Source organism: Electrophorus electricus, chromosome 17 (assembly GCF_041902795.1).
Source record: "Electrophorus electricus isolate QZ-2024a chromosome 17, ASM4190279v1, whole genome shotgun sequence".
NCBI lineage: Eukaryota > Metazoa > Chordata > Actinopteri > Gymnotiformes > Gymnotidae > Electrophorus > Electrophorus electricus.
This window is the reverse complement of record NC_137513.1, coordinates 552,501-571,971: the sequence shown is the minus strand read 5'-3', so window position 1 is coordinate 571,971 and position 19,471 is coordinate 552,501. Positions and strand designations below refer to the sequence as shown.

At 44.7% G+C, this 19,471-nt stretch overlaps 1 protein-coding gene across 4 annotated transcripts in view; it reads left to right on the top strand.

Moving 5' to 3' along the window:
* numbl (NUMB like endocytic adaptor protein) overlaps positions 1-19,471 on the top strand; it is a 49,592-nt gene that overhangs the window by 21,755 nt on the left and 8,366 nt on the right. Inside the window, exons 1-7 of one of the 4 annotated variants that reach the window (XM_081699938.1) lie at positions 3,649-3,838; positions 11,486-11,636; positions 12,962-13,036; positions 16,632-16,706; positions 17,994-18,134; positions 18,673-18,877; positions 19,356-19,471. The exon at positions 19,356-19,471 is cut by the window's right edge and continues 151 nt beyond it. In XM_081699938.1, the coding sequence (XP_081556064.1) occupies positions 11,511-11,636; positions 12,962-13,036; positions 16,632-16,706; positions 17,994-18,134; positions 18,673-18,877; positions 19,356-19,471 (738 nt within the window). In that variant the 5' untranslated portion in view covers positions 3,649-3,838; positions 11,486-11,510. Of the gene's footprint in view, positions 1-3,648; positions 4,110-4,147; positions 6,140-11,485; positions 11,637-12,961; positions 13,037-16,631; positions 16,707-17,993; positions 18,135-18,672; positions 18,878-19,355 lie in introns of those variants that run through there. The other 3 variants (XM_035534161.2, XM_081699937.1, XM_035534162.2) reach the window with 3 other exon arrangements.

Genomic DNA, 19,471 nt, shown 5'->3' with positions numbered 1-19,471 from the left:
AAAGCAGGGCGGGGGGACAGATGCGTCCATCACGCACCTGCGGCCAGCTTGTTCCCACCTCGACGGTATCAGAGGGGCTGGTCACACTGCCCGGAGGCTGTCACAAATGTGAGCGGCTCGGAGCTCCCCTCCATGGTGGCACCTCCCTGGTGCAGGCCTGAGAGTCAGAGCTGTGGTCCTTAGTGATGGCCTGAGAGTCAAAGCTGTGGTCCTTACTGATGGTCTGAGAGTCAGAGCTGTGGTCCTTAGTGATGGCCTGAGAGTCAAAGCTGTGGTCCTTAATGATGGTCTGAGTCAGAGCTGTGGTCCTTAATGATGGTCTGAGAGTCAGAGCTGTGACCTTTAGTGTTGATCTGAGAGTCAGAGCTGTGGCCTTTAGTGTTGATCTGAGAGTCAGAGCTGTGGCCTTTAGTGTTGGTCTGAGAGTCAGAGCTGTGGTCCTTGATATCACCATTTTTCTATTTTCTGATCCATTCAGGACAGTGTTCCTCCAGCACAACATTCACATATGAACAAGTTACACATGCAGTGTGAGTAGAATACTGGAAACAGGCACTTTTAAGAGGAAACCACATTTATTAAGACCCTGTTAAGACTTCAGACTACGTTTGTTCATTTAGACATTGTACTTTCTCCTGTTGTATTTTGTTCTTTGTTTTATGTTTCATCTTCTAATTTTCATACAGTTTATTTAATTTGTTTGTACTTCTGCTATATATGTGTGTTAAGCACTTCTTCTTATAAAGTGTCTTTTTAATATTATCATTATAGGATTTATTATTATATTGTATTTATTATTAGTGTTGTTGTTGTTGTTATGGCCCAGTCATATAGATGCAAATAGTGATCTCATTTGGACATTTTGATGTTTTTCATGATTATGCAAATTGACCTTATTAAGTCTAGCAGCAGCTTTGTCACTCCACCAATCTGTTGTATATTAAATCATGATGAGATTATTTAGCATAATTACTAATCTACACATTTTAGTATTTTAACAAATTACATTAACCATTTAAGTGTTTGATCTGAACAATGTAAGCAATTTATTAATGATCCCTTTATTCCTGATCATTTACGGCTCCAATGCCTCAAGAGTTGGGATTTTTTAATATGTAAGATTTTATGGATGCTCTGGCAGGTGGAGATTTGTATGTGACATTGGAAGAAATTACACAAACAAAGTGTGCCAGGGATCTTTCTACATGTCCATGAGCCACCTTCGCTCTTTCTTTTGGACCAGTTGTTGATTGGGTCTTCACTCTTTCTTGGGTCTTTGTTTGTTCACCTGTTTCACAGGGCTTTAACAGTTTGTTTTTGGGCCTTATTTCCTCGTTTAAATATTCAAATATTTATTCACTGCAGTGGTTGGAGGAAAAAAAAACTGGCAGTCACTTTTCTTGTAAGTGTGTGTGTCTGTGTGTGTGTGTCCATGTGTGTATGCATGTCTGTGTGTGAGTGTGTGCACGTGTATGAGTGTATGTGTTTCCGTGTGAGTGCATGTGTGTGCGTGTGTGGGTATGCGTCTGTGTGTGTGTGTCCATGTGTGTATGCATGTCTGTGTGTGAGTGTGTGCACGTGTATGAGTGTATGTGTTTCCGTGTGAGTGCATGTGTGTGCGTGTGTGGGCATGCATGCATGTGTGTGTGTATGTGAGTGTGTGTGCACGTGCGTGTGTGTGTGTGCTGTCTGGGACCCATCTGTTCACTGGCTTTGGGCAGTATTGCCATGTGGCACATTTGAGGACACAGTTAGCCTGGTTAAGTGTCCGTGTGAATATATCCAGCTGTCTGAAGTGGTGGGCTGGACATTCCTTTTAAAGAAACTGGGCCAGGTTCTGTTAAGCAAGCGTGGTGAGTCCGGGAGGAACAGGGATGAGTTCTTTAATTGTAGCTGTATCAGCAAGGTCCTGTAAGGGTCCGACACGGTGTTGTAAGGGTCCGACACGGTGTTGTAAGGGTTCGACACAGTGCTGTAAGGGTCCGACACGGTGCTGTAAGGGTGCAGTCCAGTCAGCCTGGCAGCTATTACACCCCTCACACTCTCATTAGTAGTGCCCTGAACAATGTGAATATTTGGGGATATTGATTCATTAAATGGGAACTCCAACCTTACTTCCAGATTCTGAAACTGGTTGTTCTTTTATTTTAAAACTATTTACTAAAGGTTCCTAAATATATTTTATTTTATCCTCAGCCTTTTCAACTTCTGTTTTTATGTGTTTAAAGCTGAATATTAATTAATTACAGCTGGTGTAGATTATGTCGTGTCATTATTAAATCATCACTGGGTTCAGCATCCACAGGCAGCACAGTGCCTAATTGTCCATGTTCAAACACATGTTCAAGCACTACACAGCACTTCTGAGTTTATCTAGCATTACACAGCACACGAGTTTTTGTGTAGTTATTTTAGTTTTTGATTTTGTACAACCTTTCCATTAAAATTACATTTAAATGTTAAATATGCTTCATTTAGACTTACCTTACTTCATTTATGTGGACATTTTTAAAATAAATTTGCAATTATGCTTTTATATTATTGTTTTTATTTTAGTAGAATGCAGAAGTGTCACGACCCTCCGGGTTCACAGTTCCCATGGCAATGCTACCTGTTTGTTTATTGCTGGTTTTGTTTCCTCATTGTTTTGGTTTCATTGTTCTGCCCCATTGTTTGTATCTCTGATTATCATTATGTTCACCTGTGTCTTGTTAGTCATTAGTCTCTGTATTTAATCCTTGTGTGTTCAGTTTTATTGTGTTATTGAGCCATCGGTTATCATCGTGTGTTTCTCCTGGTGTGTCGGATTACTGCCTGTCTCTGGATTACTCTCTCTGCCTGTTCCCTGTCTGTTTTGGTTTTCCATGTGGACTGCTTTGTGGATTATGACCTTTGCATGTATACTGGACTATGTGTATGGACAACCCTGTTCTCTGTTAAACTGTGTCTGCTATGCTGCGCTTGACTCTCTCTCTGTTCCTGCTCAGAGCCTCAATTATGCAACACATTAAGCATATTAAACATATTAATGAGGACTATTTGTACATATGTTCAGAGACCCAGTGGACCCAGAAACCCGTCCATATTTCTCAACTCATCATGACATTTCAACAACTATTAATACTAATGCAATAGCAGGAATATGACATCCAATGGATAGATTTCTTTTAAACAAATCACTTAATGATTCTCTCCCCAAGATTAGAAGCAATTTGAATTTATCCTGTTTACCTGTAACATTTTTTTTTAAATTCACATTTAATTTCTTATGAAACTTCACTGTCATTAGGCTTATTGCAGGTTATTGCCTTACCTCTGTCAGCCCCTGAGAACAGGAGCAGGCAGTGATTGGTCTGCTGTTCACTCCATCATCTCTGAATCTTTCGCCCGCCCCAACCTCTCTAAAGGTTTACTTCATGTAGCGTGATGGCTGCCTTGTGTAATCTTTAGTAGTGTTTTGCTACAGGGAAATATATATGGAGGTATGCTGTGTATGTATGCCAGGGGTGGCAGCATTCTGTTTTGATGCTAAGGTCAGCACTGGGTAGAGCCAGGAGAGAGAGAGAGAGAGGGAGGGAGAGGGAGAGAGAGAGAGAGAGAGAGAGAGAGAGAGAGAGAGAGAGAGTTATAGCTCAGACAACCAGCACCACAGATGGACAACAGAAAAGTGTGTCATTACCATCCCCAGTCTAGTCACTTCTACACTCCTCCCTCTCTCTCTCTCTCCAACTCTCTCTTCCTCTGCCTGTTCCTGTGTTGCCACACATTCTCTGGCTCACTTACGGAGTGTTACAGAGTGCTGAAAACTTGTGTGGCTCCCCTGTAGCTGCACGGCAAGGTGTGTGTGGTGTGAGGGGGTGGCGTGCTCATTTCTGTGGGCATTTTCTTGGATGCGTGTGCTTTTGTGGCTGAAGCGCCTGCACGTTTGTCTGAAGTGCTCGAGAAGGCGAGTGCTCAGCTCCGTCTTTCGGACACACACCCGTGTCCTCCGTTCTCTCGCTCACGGGTCACAGCGCCTCCGGGAACATCCGGCTGGGTCACTCCCAGGCATTCCACACTGTATCTGGGATGAGTGTCAACAGCAGCATGGATAGAGTTGGGAAGGGAAGGTGAGTGTGTGTGTGTGAGTGTGTGTGTGCGTGTGTGCGCGTGTGTGTGAGCATGTGTGTGTGAGTGAGTGCGTTCGTGTATGTTGTGTGTTGGTGTGTGTGTGTGTGTGTGTGTGTTTGTGTGAGTGGCTGCGTTTGTGTATGTTGTGTGTGTGTGTGTGTGTGTGTGTGTAAAGTGTGTGTGTATATGTGTGTGTGTGTGTAGTGAGTGTGTAGTGTGAGTACATGCGTGCGTGTGTGAGCGTGTGTGTGTGTGAGTGCGTTCGTGTATGTTGTGTGTGTGAGCGTGTGTGTGTGAGTGAGTGCGTTCGTGTATGTTGTGTGTTGGTGTGTGTGTGTGTGTGTGTGTGTTTGTGTGAGTGGCTGCGTTTGTGTATGTTGTGTGTGTGTGTGTGTGTGTGTGTGTGAAGTGTGTGTGTATGTGTGTGTGTGTGTAGTGAGTATGTGTAGTGTAAGTGCATGCGTGCATGTGTGTGTGTGTGTGTTTGTGTAACTCCAGTAGGCGTATTCGGTCATGAAGAGCTCTCTCCCTCGCAAAAAAACTTCTAAAATAAAGAAGCAGAGATGGTGTTTACTAGCTATGAAAGGCTGTAAATGAATTAGTCACCAGGCGTCTTCAGACAGCTTGTGTTTTGCTAAGAGCTTAATAACAGCTGCATAACCTTCTAAGCCCATGTGGCACTGATTAAAGACGAAACTGAAGTTGTTGACTGTGTACTGAGCCTCTCAGCTGAGTGTGTCATAACCAGTTAATGTCCCAGGCGTGGAAGTTCATCTTCCAGTGTTTGATCTGATGAGCACCAATTGAGTCTCTTCACAGGAGGTGTGAGAAAGAAAATTGCTTGTTGAAGGTTTTTTGTTCTGATTTGTTGGTGATCCTGACATTTTAACATAGTACTACTGTGCTTTTATGTTAATATTGAGACTAATATTTTGTCCAATAGTGCATTAAAATGCAAAAGAACAGTACTTTGTAATTAATCGGTTTAACATGCTGTAAAGTGCTAATTAAGAGGGCTTAAATGCAAAATCTTTAAAACACTTAATATGTCACTATTACTACTATGAATTCAATCAAATCTATTAAAAACATGTTCAGAAGTCTTTTTCATTGCTCATGTTCTTGTGGCCGGTTCAGTAGATCAGTTGTGTGAGTATGTGTACTGTGTTTGCTGCTGCCGGGGTGTGTCAGGGTTGGTAGGAGAGGCTGTCCTGTGAAAGGACCAGGAGAAGCTTCTGATGTGCTCATCAACAGCGGCACACGGCAGTTGGTGCAGAATTGATCGGCCGAGTTTAGAATCACTGTTTGAGTCCTCGTCTGCTCCAGTGTGAAGAGCGTGCTTTGTTGATGAGTGTTGTATAAGAACTCATACCAGCCAGGTCTGGTTCCACTACAGCTAAACCACCCTTTGCTGGGGAAGGCTGGAATATTCAGCTGTTTCTCTGGTGAGTCCCTCTAGGTCCAGCTCCCAGCATTAAATGTAACCAGCAAAATATTTTCTCTTTTTATCTTTTTTACCCTGTCTAATTCAGTTTAGTTTAGTTTGCTGTAAATAGGGGCTTTATGGGGAACTCTGTCATCACAGCTGCACAGACAAGGTCCTGGTGCTGTAGTTGGGCACAGATGGTTTGGTGGGAACTCTGAGACACTGGAGAGTTGTACCAGGACAGGCCACAGCTGGGTTGAGGTGAATGACACATCGCTACGGTGATAGCAGACATGTTTCACGATATGACCCATGACCTTGAAGGCACTACCAGGATAAACTCCCTTAGGATCTACTGACAGGCACCAAGCCAGGTGGTTCCACACAGAACTGAAAGTAAAACCCTGCGAATACATACAGACTTCAATCTCCAGGAGGCTCACGTCAACAGAATGGAAGATTCTGTATCGCACAGCCTTGCCCTGCGCAGAACGGCGAGAGCTGCATAGAAGCTACCACCAGGGAAGTGAGGGGGAAAGTCTGGAGAATCTGGAGCCATGACAGCAGGAGGAGTGTTCGTGGGAGGAGTGTGTTTCTGAGCAGGTGACACCCTGTCCTGTCTGGGCCTCTCTGGACCAGAGCACCCTGCCACCTCTTTCCCACAAGTACTCACACACACTAGCATACACTAATATTCCATTTGCGACAGTACTGCAGAAAAACAGAATTCAGGGTAATCACTCCTTCTGTCTGCACACACTTGGATGGCCACATATTAATGCGCTTGTGAGCAAAATCTGTTTCAGCTCCTCTGTGTTTATATTGAGTGCCCCCATTTTGTCTGATGTTTACAGTCTAAACATCTTGGGTTGATCTGTGTGTGTGTGTGTGTGTGTGTGTGTGTGTGTGTGTGTGTGTGTGTGTGTGTGAGAGAGATCAGGTGAAGGAGCTAAAGAATAGTTTCTAGAAGGCCACTGCAAGCTTTGCACTGGCATGTTCTCGTGTGATGTAGGTTGAGGGGGGTCATCTTTTCCTGACCTTAGCTGTGTTGTGATGGATGGTAGTATGGGAAGCTTTGAACCTAAAGTCTCACAGGGAAGTTTTAAAACCTTTTCATGTGCGATGTAAGGCTCCGTCAGAAAGGTTAGTGCACAGCTGAATAATAAGTCTCCTTCTGCCAGGCACTGAAGCGCTCCATTACACCTCCACCCACGAGAGCACCAGCGTGTTGCCATTAGTCTCCATGAGCGCGGAGAGCATTGATTATATGGGCAGACATAACCAACGTTTAAGGTACTGTGGTACTTCATGGTGGAGGTCTAGCTGGCATCTTCACTTTTTTGGTATTAGTATAAACAGAGGACAGAATTTAATGCGGTTATAGTTATTTTGGCTGTTTGTCAATATATTTGATTTAATATTGTATTTTAGAATCTAGCTGAGCTGGTCATGATTCCCACACACTCTCTTTCTTTCATATTCCCTCCTGGGTCTCACAGAGGGATCGATGAGAAACAGACAGGAACATTTGGGCCACTGCACAAGCAGAACTTAACTGTGCTGTGAGCTGGTCTAGAGTGAAGCTTTAAAGAGAGAATATATGCAGAGTTGGTGGGAGCTGACAGTGAATCAGCAAAGCTAGCCATTATATACTGTAGTCATAATATACTGTAGTCATAATATACTGCAGTCATAATACACTGTAGTCATAATACACTATAGCTGTTATATACTGTAGTCATAATACACTCGTCATAATACACTGGTCATAATACACTGTAGCCATTATATACTGTAGTCATAATACACTGTAGTCATAATATACTGCAGTCATAATACACTGTAGTCATAATACACTATAGCTGTTACATACTGTAGTCATAATACACTCTAGTCATAATACACTGGTCATAATACACTGTAGCCATTATATACTGTAGTCATAATACACTGTAGTCATAATACACTGCAGTCATAATACACTGTAGCCATTATATACTGTAGTCATAATACACTGTAGCCATTATATACTGTAGCTGTTATATACTGTAGTCATAATACACTGTAGCCATTATATACTGTAGTCATAATACAATGTAGTCATAATACACTGTAGCCATTATATACTGCAGTCATAATACACTGTAGTCATAATACACTGTAGCTGTTATATACTGTAGTCATAATACACTCTAGTCATAATACACTGGTCATAATACACTGTAGCCATTATATACTGTAGTCATAATACACTGTAGTCATAATACACTGCAGTCATAATACACTGTAGCCATTATATACTGTAGCTGTTATATACTGTAGTCATAATACACTGTAGCCATTATATACTGTAGTCATAATACACTGTAGTCATAATACACTGTAGCCATTATATACTGCAGTCATAATACACTGTAGTCATAATACACTGTAGCTGTTATATACTGTAGTCATAATACACTCTAGTCATAATACACTGGTCATAATACACTGTAGCCATTATATACTGTAGTCATAATACACTGTAGTCATAATACACTGCAGTCATAATACACTGTAGCCATTATATACTGTAGTCATAATACACTGTAGCCATTATATACTGTAGCTGTTATATACTGTAGTCATAATACACTGTAGCCATTATATACTGTAGTCATAATACACTGTAGTCATAATACACTGTAGCCATTATATACTGCAGTCATAATACACTGTAGTCATAATACACTGTAGCTGTTATATACTGTAGTCATAATACACTCTAGTCATAATACACTGGTCATAATACACTGTAGCCATTATATACTGTAGTCATAATACACTGTAGTCATAATACACTGCAGTCATAATACACTGTAGCCATTATATACTGTAGTCATAATACACTGTAGCCATTATATACTGTAGCTGTTATATACTGTAGTCATAATACACTGTAGCCATTATATACTGTAGTCATAATACACTGTAGTCATAATACACTGTAGCCATTATATACTGTAGTCATAATACACTGTAGTCATAATACACTGTAGCCATTATATACTGTAGTCATAATATACTGTAGTCATAATACACTGTAGTCATAATACACTGGTCATAATACACTGTAGTCATAATACACTGTAGCTATTATATACTGTAGTCGTAATACACTATAGTCATCATACACTGGTCATAATACACTACTCATAATACACTGTACTTGTAATACACTGTTGGCCACCATGGCCAAGTTACTACTGTTGGGTCCCTGAGCAAGACTGTTAAACCTCAATTGCTCAAGTTGTACTCAGTCATAATTGTAAGTTGCTTTGGATAAAAGCATCAGCTAAATGCCGTAAATATGATGGTGTGTGTATGACCTTCATAGCCCTCACGAAATGCTCTTAGTGCTACGCTTGAGGACCATAGATGAAAGTCCATATCACTGAAATAATATGAGTATTGTCCATCATTTGAAATGTGTTTGGCATATCTTTTCATTTGATAACGTAAGGACAGAGATTCAGCTGAACAAAATGGTCACAAATCTCCACTAGACACCAGTGCTCATATTTCCGTGGGACGTGTCCTTGGCAGGATGAAATGTCTGCCATTTCCCAGGATCCTGCCTGTGTGGTGCTCAGAGTGGAGAGGGAGGTATAAATAGAGATGGGAGTGGGTGAGAAGAAAGATGCATCCTACTGAACACAAGTGAATGTGAAGATGGTGTAGTATTTACAGGCCTGTGGTGTCTTATGACCCAGTGCAAAAATACTTAACTGCATGTAAATGTGATTCTTTTTGGTGTTTGTAAGAGGAATTACTGTCACCACTGATCCATTTCTCATCATGTGTTTTTGTGTAATTCTCATTAGTGTGTAGCTGGTTTCTGTTTTGTGCAGAATTAATGTTTGAGACTGTTGTGTACAGGATTCCATGATCCTGTCTTATAATTATCAAATGAATCAGAAATTGCAACAAGCACTTTGACTGCAGGATGATGGGCTGTGTGGTATTTGGTTACAGGTTGGTAGGATGTGTGGTGTTTGGTTACAGGTTGGTGGGTTTTGTGGTGTTTGGTTACAGGTCAGTAAGATGTGTGGTGTTTTGTTACAGGTTGGTAGGATGTGTGGTGTTTGGATGCAGGTTGGCGGGATGGGTGGTGTTTGGATGCAGGTTTGTGGGATGGGTGGTTGGATGCAGGTTGGTGGGATGGGTGGTGTTTGGATGCAGGTTGGTGGGATGTGTGGTGTTTGGTTGCAGGTTGGTGGGATGGGTGGTGTTTGGATGCAGGTTGGTGGGATGTGTGGTGTTTGGTTGCAGGTTGGTGGGATGGGTGGTGTTTGGATGAAAGTTGGTGGGATAGGTGGTGTTTCAACTGCAGGCTGTTTGTGTAGGACTGTCTGGCACTGATGTGGAGAATGAGACACCCGTCAGAACAGTGACCTCAATCCGATGAGATCTGAAAGTGAATCAGGGTGTTCAGAACCCCCTTCTCTCCCTCAGACTGCCCCTTCTCTCATTCTGTGTTTCTCTTCTTCTGTCCTACTTCTCCATGTGCTGCTCTTCTCTGCAGTCATCTATGTCATAGTCCACTCAGACAAGCATCTGCTGGGCTTCCCCTCCCTCCCTCTGTCCCACACCTGCCCAGTGTTGGGTCCGGCATGTCGGTGAGGGGCATCTGGGAGCCTGGCAGCTGTCTGACCTCAGGGGCTCTGTTACACTTGGCTCAGACCTCATCTCAGAATGTCCTAAAGCTTCCAGAGAGTCCAGAGAGTAGAACACATACACACGTGCATAATCTAAGATGTGGATGTGGATGTGGATTTGTGGATGTGTGTGTGGTATGTATAAAAGCAGCAGGCTGTAAGTGGTGTCCATTCCTTACATGTGTATCTCAAATCCCAGTGTACTAGAGACTAGTTTGTCTTGAGCCAAGCTTTAGCAAAAATACCATAGCATGTCAAACGCTGGAAACATCAACAGACTACTGGCTGCCGCTTACTGAGAGTCTCCAGCATGTTGTGTTCTTACTTCTAAAAGTAAATATCTGAGCAGCTGTAAACAGTGTTTCCAAATCCCCCTCAACATTTGATTGACCATGGAATGTGAGGCTTTTGTAGAGAACTTGGCCTCTTCTGTTATGCAGTTCTGTTTTACTTGTCTTGTGATTTAGTTTTCAGTAGTTGAAATTTCCAAAGTAAATGAGTGGAAGAACTGGATGGCCTAATTAAGGTGCTCTTTTTATTAAAATGCACAGAAAAATGTATTCCTGCTGTCTGTCTCCATAAAAAGTTATGAGCCTGGTGATACGTTACACTGGTTACATCACACACTGGGTACATCACACACTGGGTCATCTCACACTGGGTACATCACACACTGGGTATATCACACTTTGGGTACGTCACACACTGGGTCATCACACACTGGGCACATCACACACTGGGTACATCATACACTGGGTGTGTGACTCAGTCACTCAGTGCTTGTCCATTTTGGTTACGAATCAGGTCACGGATCAGGATTCAGGGTTAAAAGTCCTGGGTTAAGGGTTATGGATCAGAGTTAGTGTTCAGGATTAAGGGTTCAGGATTAAAGGTTATGGGTCAGGATTAAAGGTTTAGAGTAAAGCGGTCAGGATTAAAGGTTCAGAGTTAAGGGGTCAGGATTAAGGGTTCAGAGTAAAGGGGTCAGGATTAAGAGTTCAGAGTAAAGGGGTCAGGATTAAGAGTTCAGAGTAAAGGGGTCAGTATTAAGGGTTCAGAGTAAAGGGGTCAGGATTAAGGGCTCCTGAAGCCTTTGTGGACCTCACAACACAGTTAAAAGCTGCTCGCTCCTGCTAACCTCTCTCTCTCTCTCTCTCTCTCTCTCTCTCTCTCTCTCTCTCTCTCTCTCTCTGTCTCTCTCTTTCTCTCTCTCTCTCTGTCTGTTTCTCCACCCATCTGTCTGCATATCCAGCAAGCAGGAGTCTGAGAGCGTGGAGATGAACAAGCTGCGTCAGAGCCTGCGCAGGAAGAAGCCCACCTACGTGCCTGAGGCCAGCCGGCCGCACCAGTGGCAGGCGGATGAGGAGGCCGTGCGCAAGGGCAAATGCAGCTTCAGTGTCCGGGTAGGGAGCATGTGTGTGTAGGGAACATGTGTGTGTAGGGAACATGTGTGTGTAGGGAGCATGTGTGTGTAGGGAACATGTGTGTGTAGGGAGCATGTGTGTGTAGGGAGCATGTGTGTGTAGGGAGCATGTGTGTGTAGGGAACATGTGTGTGTAGGGAGCATGTGTGTGTAGGGAGCATGTGTGTGTAGGGAGCATGTGTGTGTAGGGAACATGTGTGTGTAGCCCACACCCCCACACGTGGCCCAGTGGCACACCGGGCTGCATTAGCTAGACGAAGTGTAAACACATTGGCGCTTCACAAACAGCCTTAGGAAGCTGGCGTTGTGTTTTGGGTGGGAGGGATTGTTCGGTCCTGTCATTCACAGTGACACTACCCAATCCTAGACGTCTGTGCGCTGGCGCTTGCTAAAGAGGACAGTTAGTACTTTCCTCCTAGTGTGTTCACATCTCTTGTGCTGCAGCGCTTGGCTTCATGCGCTCACCTGCCCCCTCCACGGCTGCTGGGATGGCCAGCAAGTCAGTGGGTGGGATTGGCTTATCCGCAAAAGATGGAAGAAAATTGGATAAAAGGGAAAAAACTACAAAATCAAAAAGTGGCCTGGTAACAGCTTTGTGAAAGTCACACACCTTTCTAGGAGTCAAAGGAATCATTTTCTGCATCTGGTTTAAATAAAAATTGTAGAGTGCATATTTGGTGACGGGGGAGGCATGCACTGACAAGAACTGCACTGTTAAGAAAACCAGCCTGGTCATGGCTAATCGAGAAGGATCTCTGTGGTCCCACAGCAGGCTTGAGTGTCTTTCTGCAGAGAAGCTCACGTAATTAAATTCAACCTCATTTCTTCGGCAGCCTGAGGCTTCTGGAGTCTCGTGGAGATGGAGAGGTAATCCTCTCACGGTGCCTCTCCTCACTGCATACGCAATCACATAACCCAAGCCAAAGCTGTTCCAAATTAATCGTGCCACCGCAAAAATGGGGTGTGTTCCTCTCCTGTACAGCACAGGGCGCATCGACCCACACAGTCTACACAATGATTTCTGTGATTTATGTAACATGTTGCAGTTTTTTATGGTCTGTAACCATAGTTATAACATAAAATGATCGTGAAGTGTGTGGTGGGGTCTGTGTGTGGTGCGGTCTATGTGTTGTGGGGTCTATGTGTTGTGGGGTCTGTGTGTGGTGGGGTCTGTGTGCACAATGTAACAGCTGATGAAAACCAGAGAACACAGGTGGTCCACTCTCTCTCTCTCTCTCTCTCTCTCTCTCTCTCTCTCTCTCTCTCTCTCTCTCTCTCTCTCTCTCTCTCGTTCTCTCGTGACAGTATCTGGGCCTGGTGGAGGTGGAGGAGTCCAGAGGGATGCATGTTTGTGAGGAGGCTGTAAAGAAGCTGAAACTGGTGAGTACTTCAGGCCTCGCTCTGTTCTGGAAGGCCTGGATCTCTGTCCACTGCACAGAGCTCAGGAAGACACTGTGTTCTGAGGCAGGACTCTTAATGTTTGACCTGAACTGAAGAATAAGGAGGAACAACTGGACGGGCTCCCAGTTTTACTTTTTTCAGCTCGTCTTTATATTCTGTAACTAGAGAACAGTTCCATGCTTCTAATGGGAAAGTCTGAAAAAACAGGACAGTGTTGCTGGAAGCGACTCGGCTGTGGGCCTGACCGAGAGTGTCCTGAGGGCTGTGTGTGTTGTAATGAGGGTTGTGTGTGTTGTACTGAGGGCTGTATGTTGTTTGGTACCACTTGACCTGCATGGGGTCATTGGGTCAGAGATCAGGATATGCTGCAGTTTTAGGCCACAGCTTCCCCAGCTCAGTGGCCTGTGTATTTAGGGGAACATGGGGACTTTGGTAGATCTTCTCTGCTGGGTCCTGAAGCTCTGAGGTCTTTATGGAGAGGGAGTGATGCCGGGCTTGTCTTTGTGTTCACATGTGGCTCCATTTTCAGCTTGTTCCTGCATTGATTCTTGTGATGCCTGTGAGTCACATCCTCTTTAAAAGGGTTTGTGGTCAGTGCTTTTTGGGAGGACATTTTTCTCTGTGCAGATCCATGTCCATCAGGGCTAGTGGTCTCTTTCATAGTCCTGTTTGTCCCTTAGTTCTGGACGTGTCCCTCTCTTAGCCAGGCACCCCACTCCACTTTGCCTGACCTTTTCTTCCCGAGGTCACCTTCTTTTTCCTCTCCTCTGTTCTCTCATCCCTGCTCTGTTAGCCCTGTTCTACCACTCTGCTCAAGCATTCCTGCTGTCCTAGCAGTAGGACATGGAACAGGGCTTCTGGGTGCTTCCTAAAGTGGCTGTGGTTCCCCACCAGGTTTCTGTCTGTCTGCGTCTTCCATGATTCATGATGCTTCATGCGCCCTCTGCTCGACTATTTACATTCCATCTCCATCTCTCTCTCTCTCTCTCTCTCTCTCTCTCTCTCTCTCTCTCCCTCCATCTCTCTCTCTCTCTCTCTCTCCCTCCATCTCTCTCTCTCTCTCCCTCCATCTCTCTCTCTCTCTCTCTCCCTCCATCTCTCTCTCTCTCTCCCTCCATCTCTCTCCATCTCTCTCTCTCTCCATCTCTCTCTCTCTCCATCTCTCTCTCTCTCTCTATCTCTCCCTCCCCCTCTCTCTGTCCTTCTCCCTCCCCTAGACACATGTTCACTTGTTCTCCAGCTCTTAGTCCGAGCTGTTGCTGCCCCACACTGTTCTTACTTGGTCTTGTCTGTTTTTCTCATCACTGCAGCACATCTCAGGCAACGTATGTTAGGTGGGCTGTTATCAGTTAGCATGCCACTGTATTTCAGAAAATACCACCCATTCCTTAAGTTCATATCTATATAGGATTCTAAAATGATTCTGCTTTCTTAGTTTTTCACAAGTGCTAAGACATATTTGTTGAAACCCTCCACCCTTTTCTCCAAACTGTCAAAACAAAACCCAAATTGTCATTCCACATTCACAAAATTCTTCTTGTAAAATCAAAAGTTGTAACTGCTCTAGACAGTGCTCCCTTCACTAGGCACGAGTAGTCACCCAATAGTTTGACGTATATGAAAATTATGTGTTAGATCGCAAGTTCTTGCTGTGCCGATGATCTCAAGATCTTTGCTGTAAACACTAGCAACATGTAGATGCAGTGGAACAGTAGGAGCATATGAGAAGGTCATTCTCTGATCTTCTGGTAGCTGTTATGGGAAGGTGAGTGTCTGCCTGCCAGACGAGGGGCCAACCTGCTGAAGTGTGAATGCAACAGGGGTACCTGCAGAATGGAACAGGAATGAAGCACATGCTATGCCTTTGGCAGACACCAGGTGTCGGCGCAGGTGAAAGCCTAAGACAGGTGTGTTAGGCTTTAGTGCTCTTCACCATCATCATCACAGGCAGTGAGAGAACACTGCCTGGTGGAACCCCTCCAGTCCAGTTAATCTATAATATGATATAATATAATATCTATAACCCCTCCAATACAGTTAATCTATAATATAATATATTTAACCCCTCCAGTACAGTTAATCTATAATACACTGCCTGACAAGAAAAAGGTCACACACTCGTTTCCACAATATTTATTTCTGTCCAGAGTTGCATACATTTTTCCCCAAGATCTTGTATTGATGATGGGAGATTTGGACCACTGCACAAAGTCTTCTCCAGCACATCCCAAAGATTCTCAATGGGGTTCAGGTCTGGACTCTGTGGTGGCCAGTCCATGTGTGAAAATGATGTCTCATGCTCCCTGAACCACTCTTTCAGAATTTGAGCCCGATGAATCCTGGCATTGTCATCTTGGAATATGCCTGTGCCATCAGGGAAGAAAAAATCCATTGATGGAATAACCTGGTCGTTCAGTATATTCAGGTACTCAGCTGACCTCGTTCTCTGGGCACGTAACATTGCTGAACCTAGACCTGACCAACTGCAGCAACCCCTGATCATAGCACTGCCCCCACTGGCTTGTATGGTAGGCACTAGGAATGATGGTTACATCAAGCCGCCTCTCTTCTTACCCAGATGCGCCCGTCATTCTGGAACAGGGTAAATCTGGACTCAATCAGACCACATGACCTTCTTCCATTGCTCCAGAGTCCAATCTTTATGCTCCCTAGCAAATTGAATCCGTTTTTGCCGGTTAGCCTCACTGAAAAGTGGTTTTCTTAAGGCTACACAGCTGTTTAGTCCAAATCCTTTCAGTTCCCTTCACATTGTGCATGTGGAAATGCACATTTCACTATTAAACATATCCCTGAGTTCTACTGTTGTTTTTCTACAACTGTTTTTCTATTTGATTTTACCACACGGTTAAGTGATCGCCGATCACGATCATTCAAGATTTTTTTCCGACCACATTCCTCTCTCGAAGATGATGTTTCCCAACTGTCCTTCCACTTTTTAATTGGACAGTGTGATTTTAGTCATTTCAGCAATCTCCTTAGATGTTTTCTCTGCTTTATGCAGGCAAATAATCTGACCCTTCTGAAACAGATTAACATATTTTCTATGACCACAGGATGTGTCTTTCCACATGGTTGTTTAACAAATGAGAAGCTACTCACTGCATCAGTTAAATTACTTGTGCCAGCTGAAACATAAGCAGTGTATAATATAATGTCTATAACTTGTATAATCTATGTCAAGGTGTACTTTGAGATTTTTGCATTTGTTTTTCTGAAAACATTTTTGAAAAAATGGAGTCATTTCAGAAAATGTGTTTTAGTGCCTACAAAACTATGAATATATAGAATCCACTATTTCACCTTCATATTAAACAAACAAAACACAAGAAAAGGTGAAGAAACATTGCCAAAAAAAGTTATTTTCATCTGATAAAATATGAAGAGGAATTTGACAAAGACCGAAAGAATCTGAATTACCAAAAGGAACAGGGGCGATTCCCCGTGTGTCCTGTTTAAATTGGTAATAAGCTACAGAGAGGCTGTAGTCTGTTTCCAGAATCAAAGAGCCACAACAAGCTGCTTTTGAGAGTCTGATGTAGTCGTTCTCCGGCAGAGTGGGAAGAAGACGGTGAAAGCCATGCTATGGGTGTCTGCTGACGGTCTGAGAGTGGTGGATGACAAAACCAAGGTGAGTCCAGCACGGCGTTCACAGTGAGAGAGGGAGAGAGAGAGAGAGAGAGAGAGAGAGAGAGAGAGAGGAGGGAGAGAGAGAGAGAGAGAGAGGGGCAGAGGGTGTGTGGGAGTAAGAGAGCAGAGCAGAGAGGAGCTGTGGAGAAATTACAGTGAAATTACATCCTCTGATAGCCAGTCACATGACTCACTCCACAGCCTGGTCACATTACTGACTCCAGTACCAGTGGATCATCTGAGCCAGGACTGTCACTATCATCAGTTTGTCCATGATGGTCAGTGAGGGGTTTTTCTTTGTCCCTGATGGTCAGGGACCACGTATATGGCACAACAAACACGAGTGAAGGCTGTTGTGTAAAAATGGTTATCATGTGAGGATTTCCCAGCAGTGCCAGAATTGTCATGTTTTCCATTTATGCTGGGAACATTTTATCCTCACAAAACTCAGTTAAGCAGGAACACACACACACACACACACACACACACACACACACACACACACACACACACACACACACAGCTACACCCACACCAATCTTTAAAGATAACCAGAAAGCCCCAGGAGTCTTAATGCATGGTGAATACAGTAGTCCACTTTCTCTTCAGCCACTTAAATGGAGGAACAAAGCCGTCCCTTTGGCCTTTCCTGTAAACCCTCCCCCACACAGCTAAGCATTCATGCCCCCCCGACGCCCCTCCCTCTCTGGAGTTCTGCTAATCCCTCTGGCCCCTGTGAGTCACCCCCTCGCCCCTTTTCCATATAGCGTTAGTGCACCCTGGCCACTTCCTGGCCTCCTACATACATACTCAACTCTTGCAAGCGAGATCGGGTCCTGCCCTGCCATTTAAGAGCCCCAGAGTGTCCCTAAGAAGCTTGATATGAGTCAGAGGCCCCCGATGGCGCCACTCTTGTGTGTCTCTCTCCGCAGAGACACGCAGGGTCTGGTCTTTCAGACCTCTGTCTGCAGACTGAACCAGGCTGGCAGAACAGAGCCTTTGTTTTGCTCCCTGCACTCCTACTCTGTATTCTGATGCGGTGCTGTGCTGCTGTGTGTCAGTCTCACTTTCCACCTAAGCCATTACACACTTTAATGAGGCTCCATAACTACAAATGTAATTCATTGTTGCTGTGTAACAGTTTGGTTAGCAAGTGACTAACCACAGACTGGAGATAAGTGTTTATGTTATGAAAAACAGATTGCTACATAAAACAGAAAAAAGAGTGGTTTTCTCTTCATATTCACGTTTGATTACAGAGTGTCATCCTGTCTCGTTGTACTTGCAGGACCTCATTGTCGATCAGACCATCGAGAAGGTGTCCTTCTGCGCGCCTGACCGTAACTACGACAAGGCCTTCTCCTACATCTGCAGGGACGGCACCACCCGGCGATGGATCTGCCATTGCTTCATGGCCCTGAAGGACTCGGTGAGAGACACTCCACATGCAGGCGCTAGGCTTCAGCAAGGTGGGATTAAAGCAAGATTTAAGTGTTTATGGTGACGGGACAGGTTCGTTTGGGACATTTGGAAGTGTGAGAAGGAATAGGAAATGGGGAGTAGGGCAGTAGAGCAGGGTAGTAGAGCAGGGTAGTAGAGCAGAGCAGGGCAGTAGAGCAGAGCAGGGTAGTAGAGCAGGGTAGTAGAGCAGAGCAGGGCAGTAGAGCAGAGCAGGGTAGTAGAGCAGGGCAGTAGAGCAGAGCAGTAGAGCAGAGCAGGGCAGTAGAGCAGAGCAGGGTATTAGAGCAGGGTAGTAGAGCAGAGCAGTAGAGCAGGGTATTAGAGCAGGTATCTCTGCTGTGCAGTTTTTGGCCCTCAGCCTAAAAGTCTAAAATAAGAGCAGATGTGAGAGCCATGGCAGCCTAACGCTAATGTTTCTCTGGCAGCTTGACGGTCATGTTTCTCTGGCCACGTGATGCTAACGTTTCTCTGGCCGCGCGACGTTAACATTTCTCTGGTGGCGGCAGGGTGAGCGCCTCAGTCACGCCGTGGGATGCGCCTTTGCCGCCTGCTTGGAGCGAAAGCAGCGGCGGGAGAAAGAATGTGGCGTCACAGCATCCTTTGACCCCAGCCGCACATCATTTGTCCGCGAGGGTTCGTTCCGCATGTCCTCGGCTGGACAGCATGGCGACAGAGAGGACGGCACGAAGCAGCTCCAGGAACGTAAGAAAGGTCAGCATCACAGGGACTGTTGTGCACACTAGAAAGCACTGCACACCACAAACCACTGCACACAGCAGCTAGACCACTGCACACACCACAAACCACTGCACACTCAAACTGGACCACTGCACACAGCAACTGGACCATTGTGCACACTAGAAAGCACTGTACACCACAAACCACTGCACACAGCAGCTAGACCACTGCACACACCACAAACCACTGCACACTCAAACTGGACCACTGCACAGAGCAACTGGACCATTGTGCACACTAGAAAGCACTGCACACCACAAACCACTGCACACAGCAGCTAGAACACTGCACACACCACAAACCACTGCACACTGCAACTGGACCACTGGCTAAGATGATTGGAATGTATAAATTAAATGTAAAATGTAAAATCTGTGAACAGGCTGAAAATTCCCACATGATAAAATACCTGGTTGGCTCCAAATAATGTGTTGTCACTTCCTCTCTGTAGAACCATGTACCATCCCTGCATTGCCGCCAGGGAATGCCTCACCACCGGAGGGTGCTGCCATGCAGGCAGAGCGGGTGGAGCCTAGCGGGCCCCACGCGATCCCACGACGCCATGCC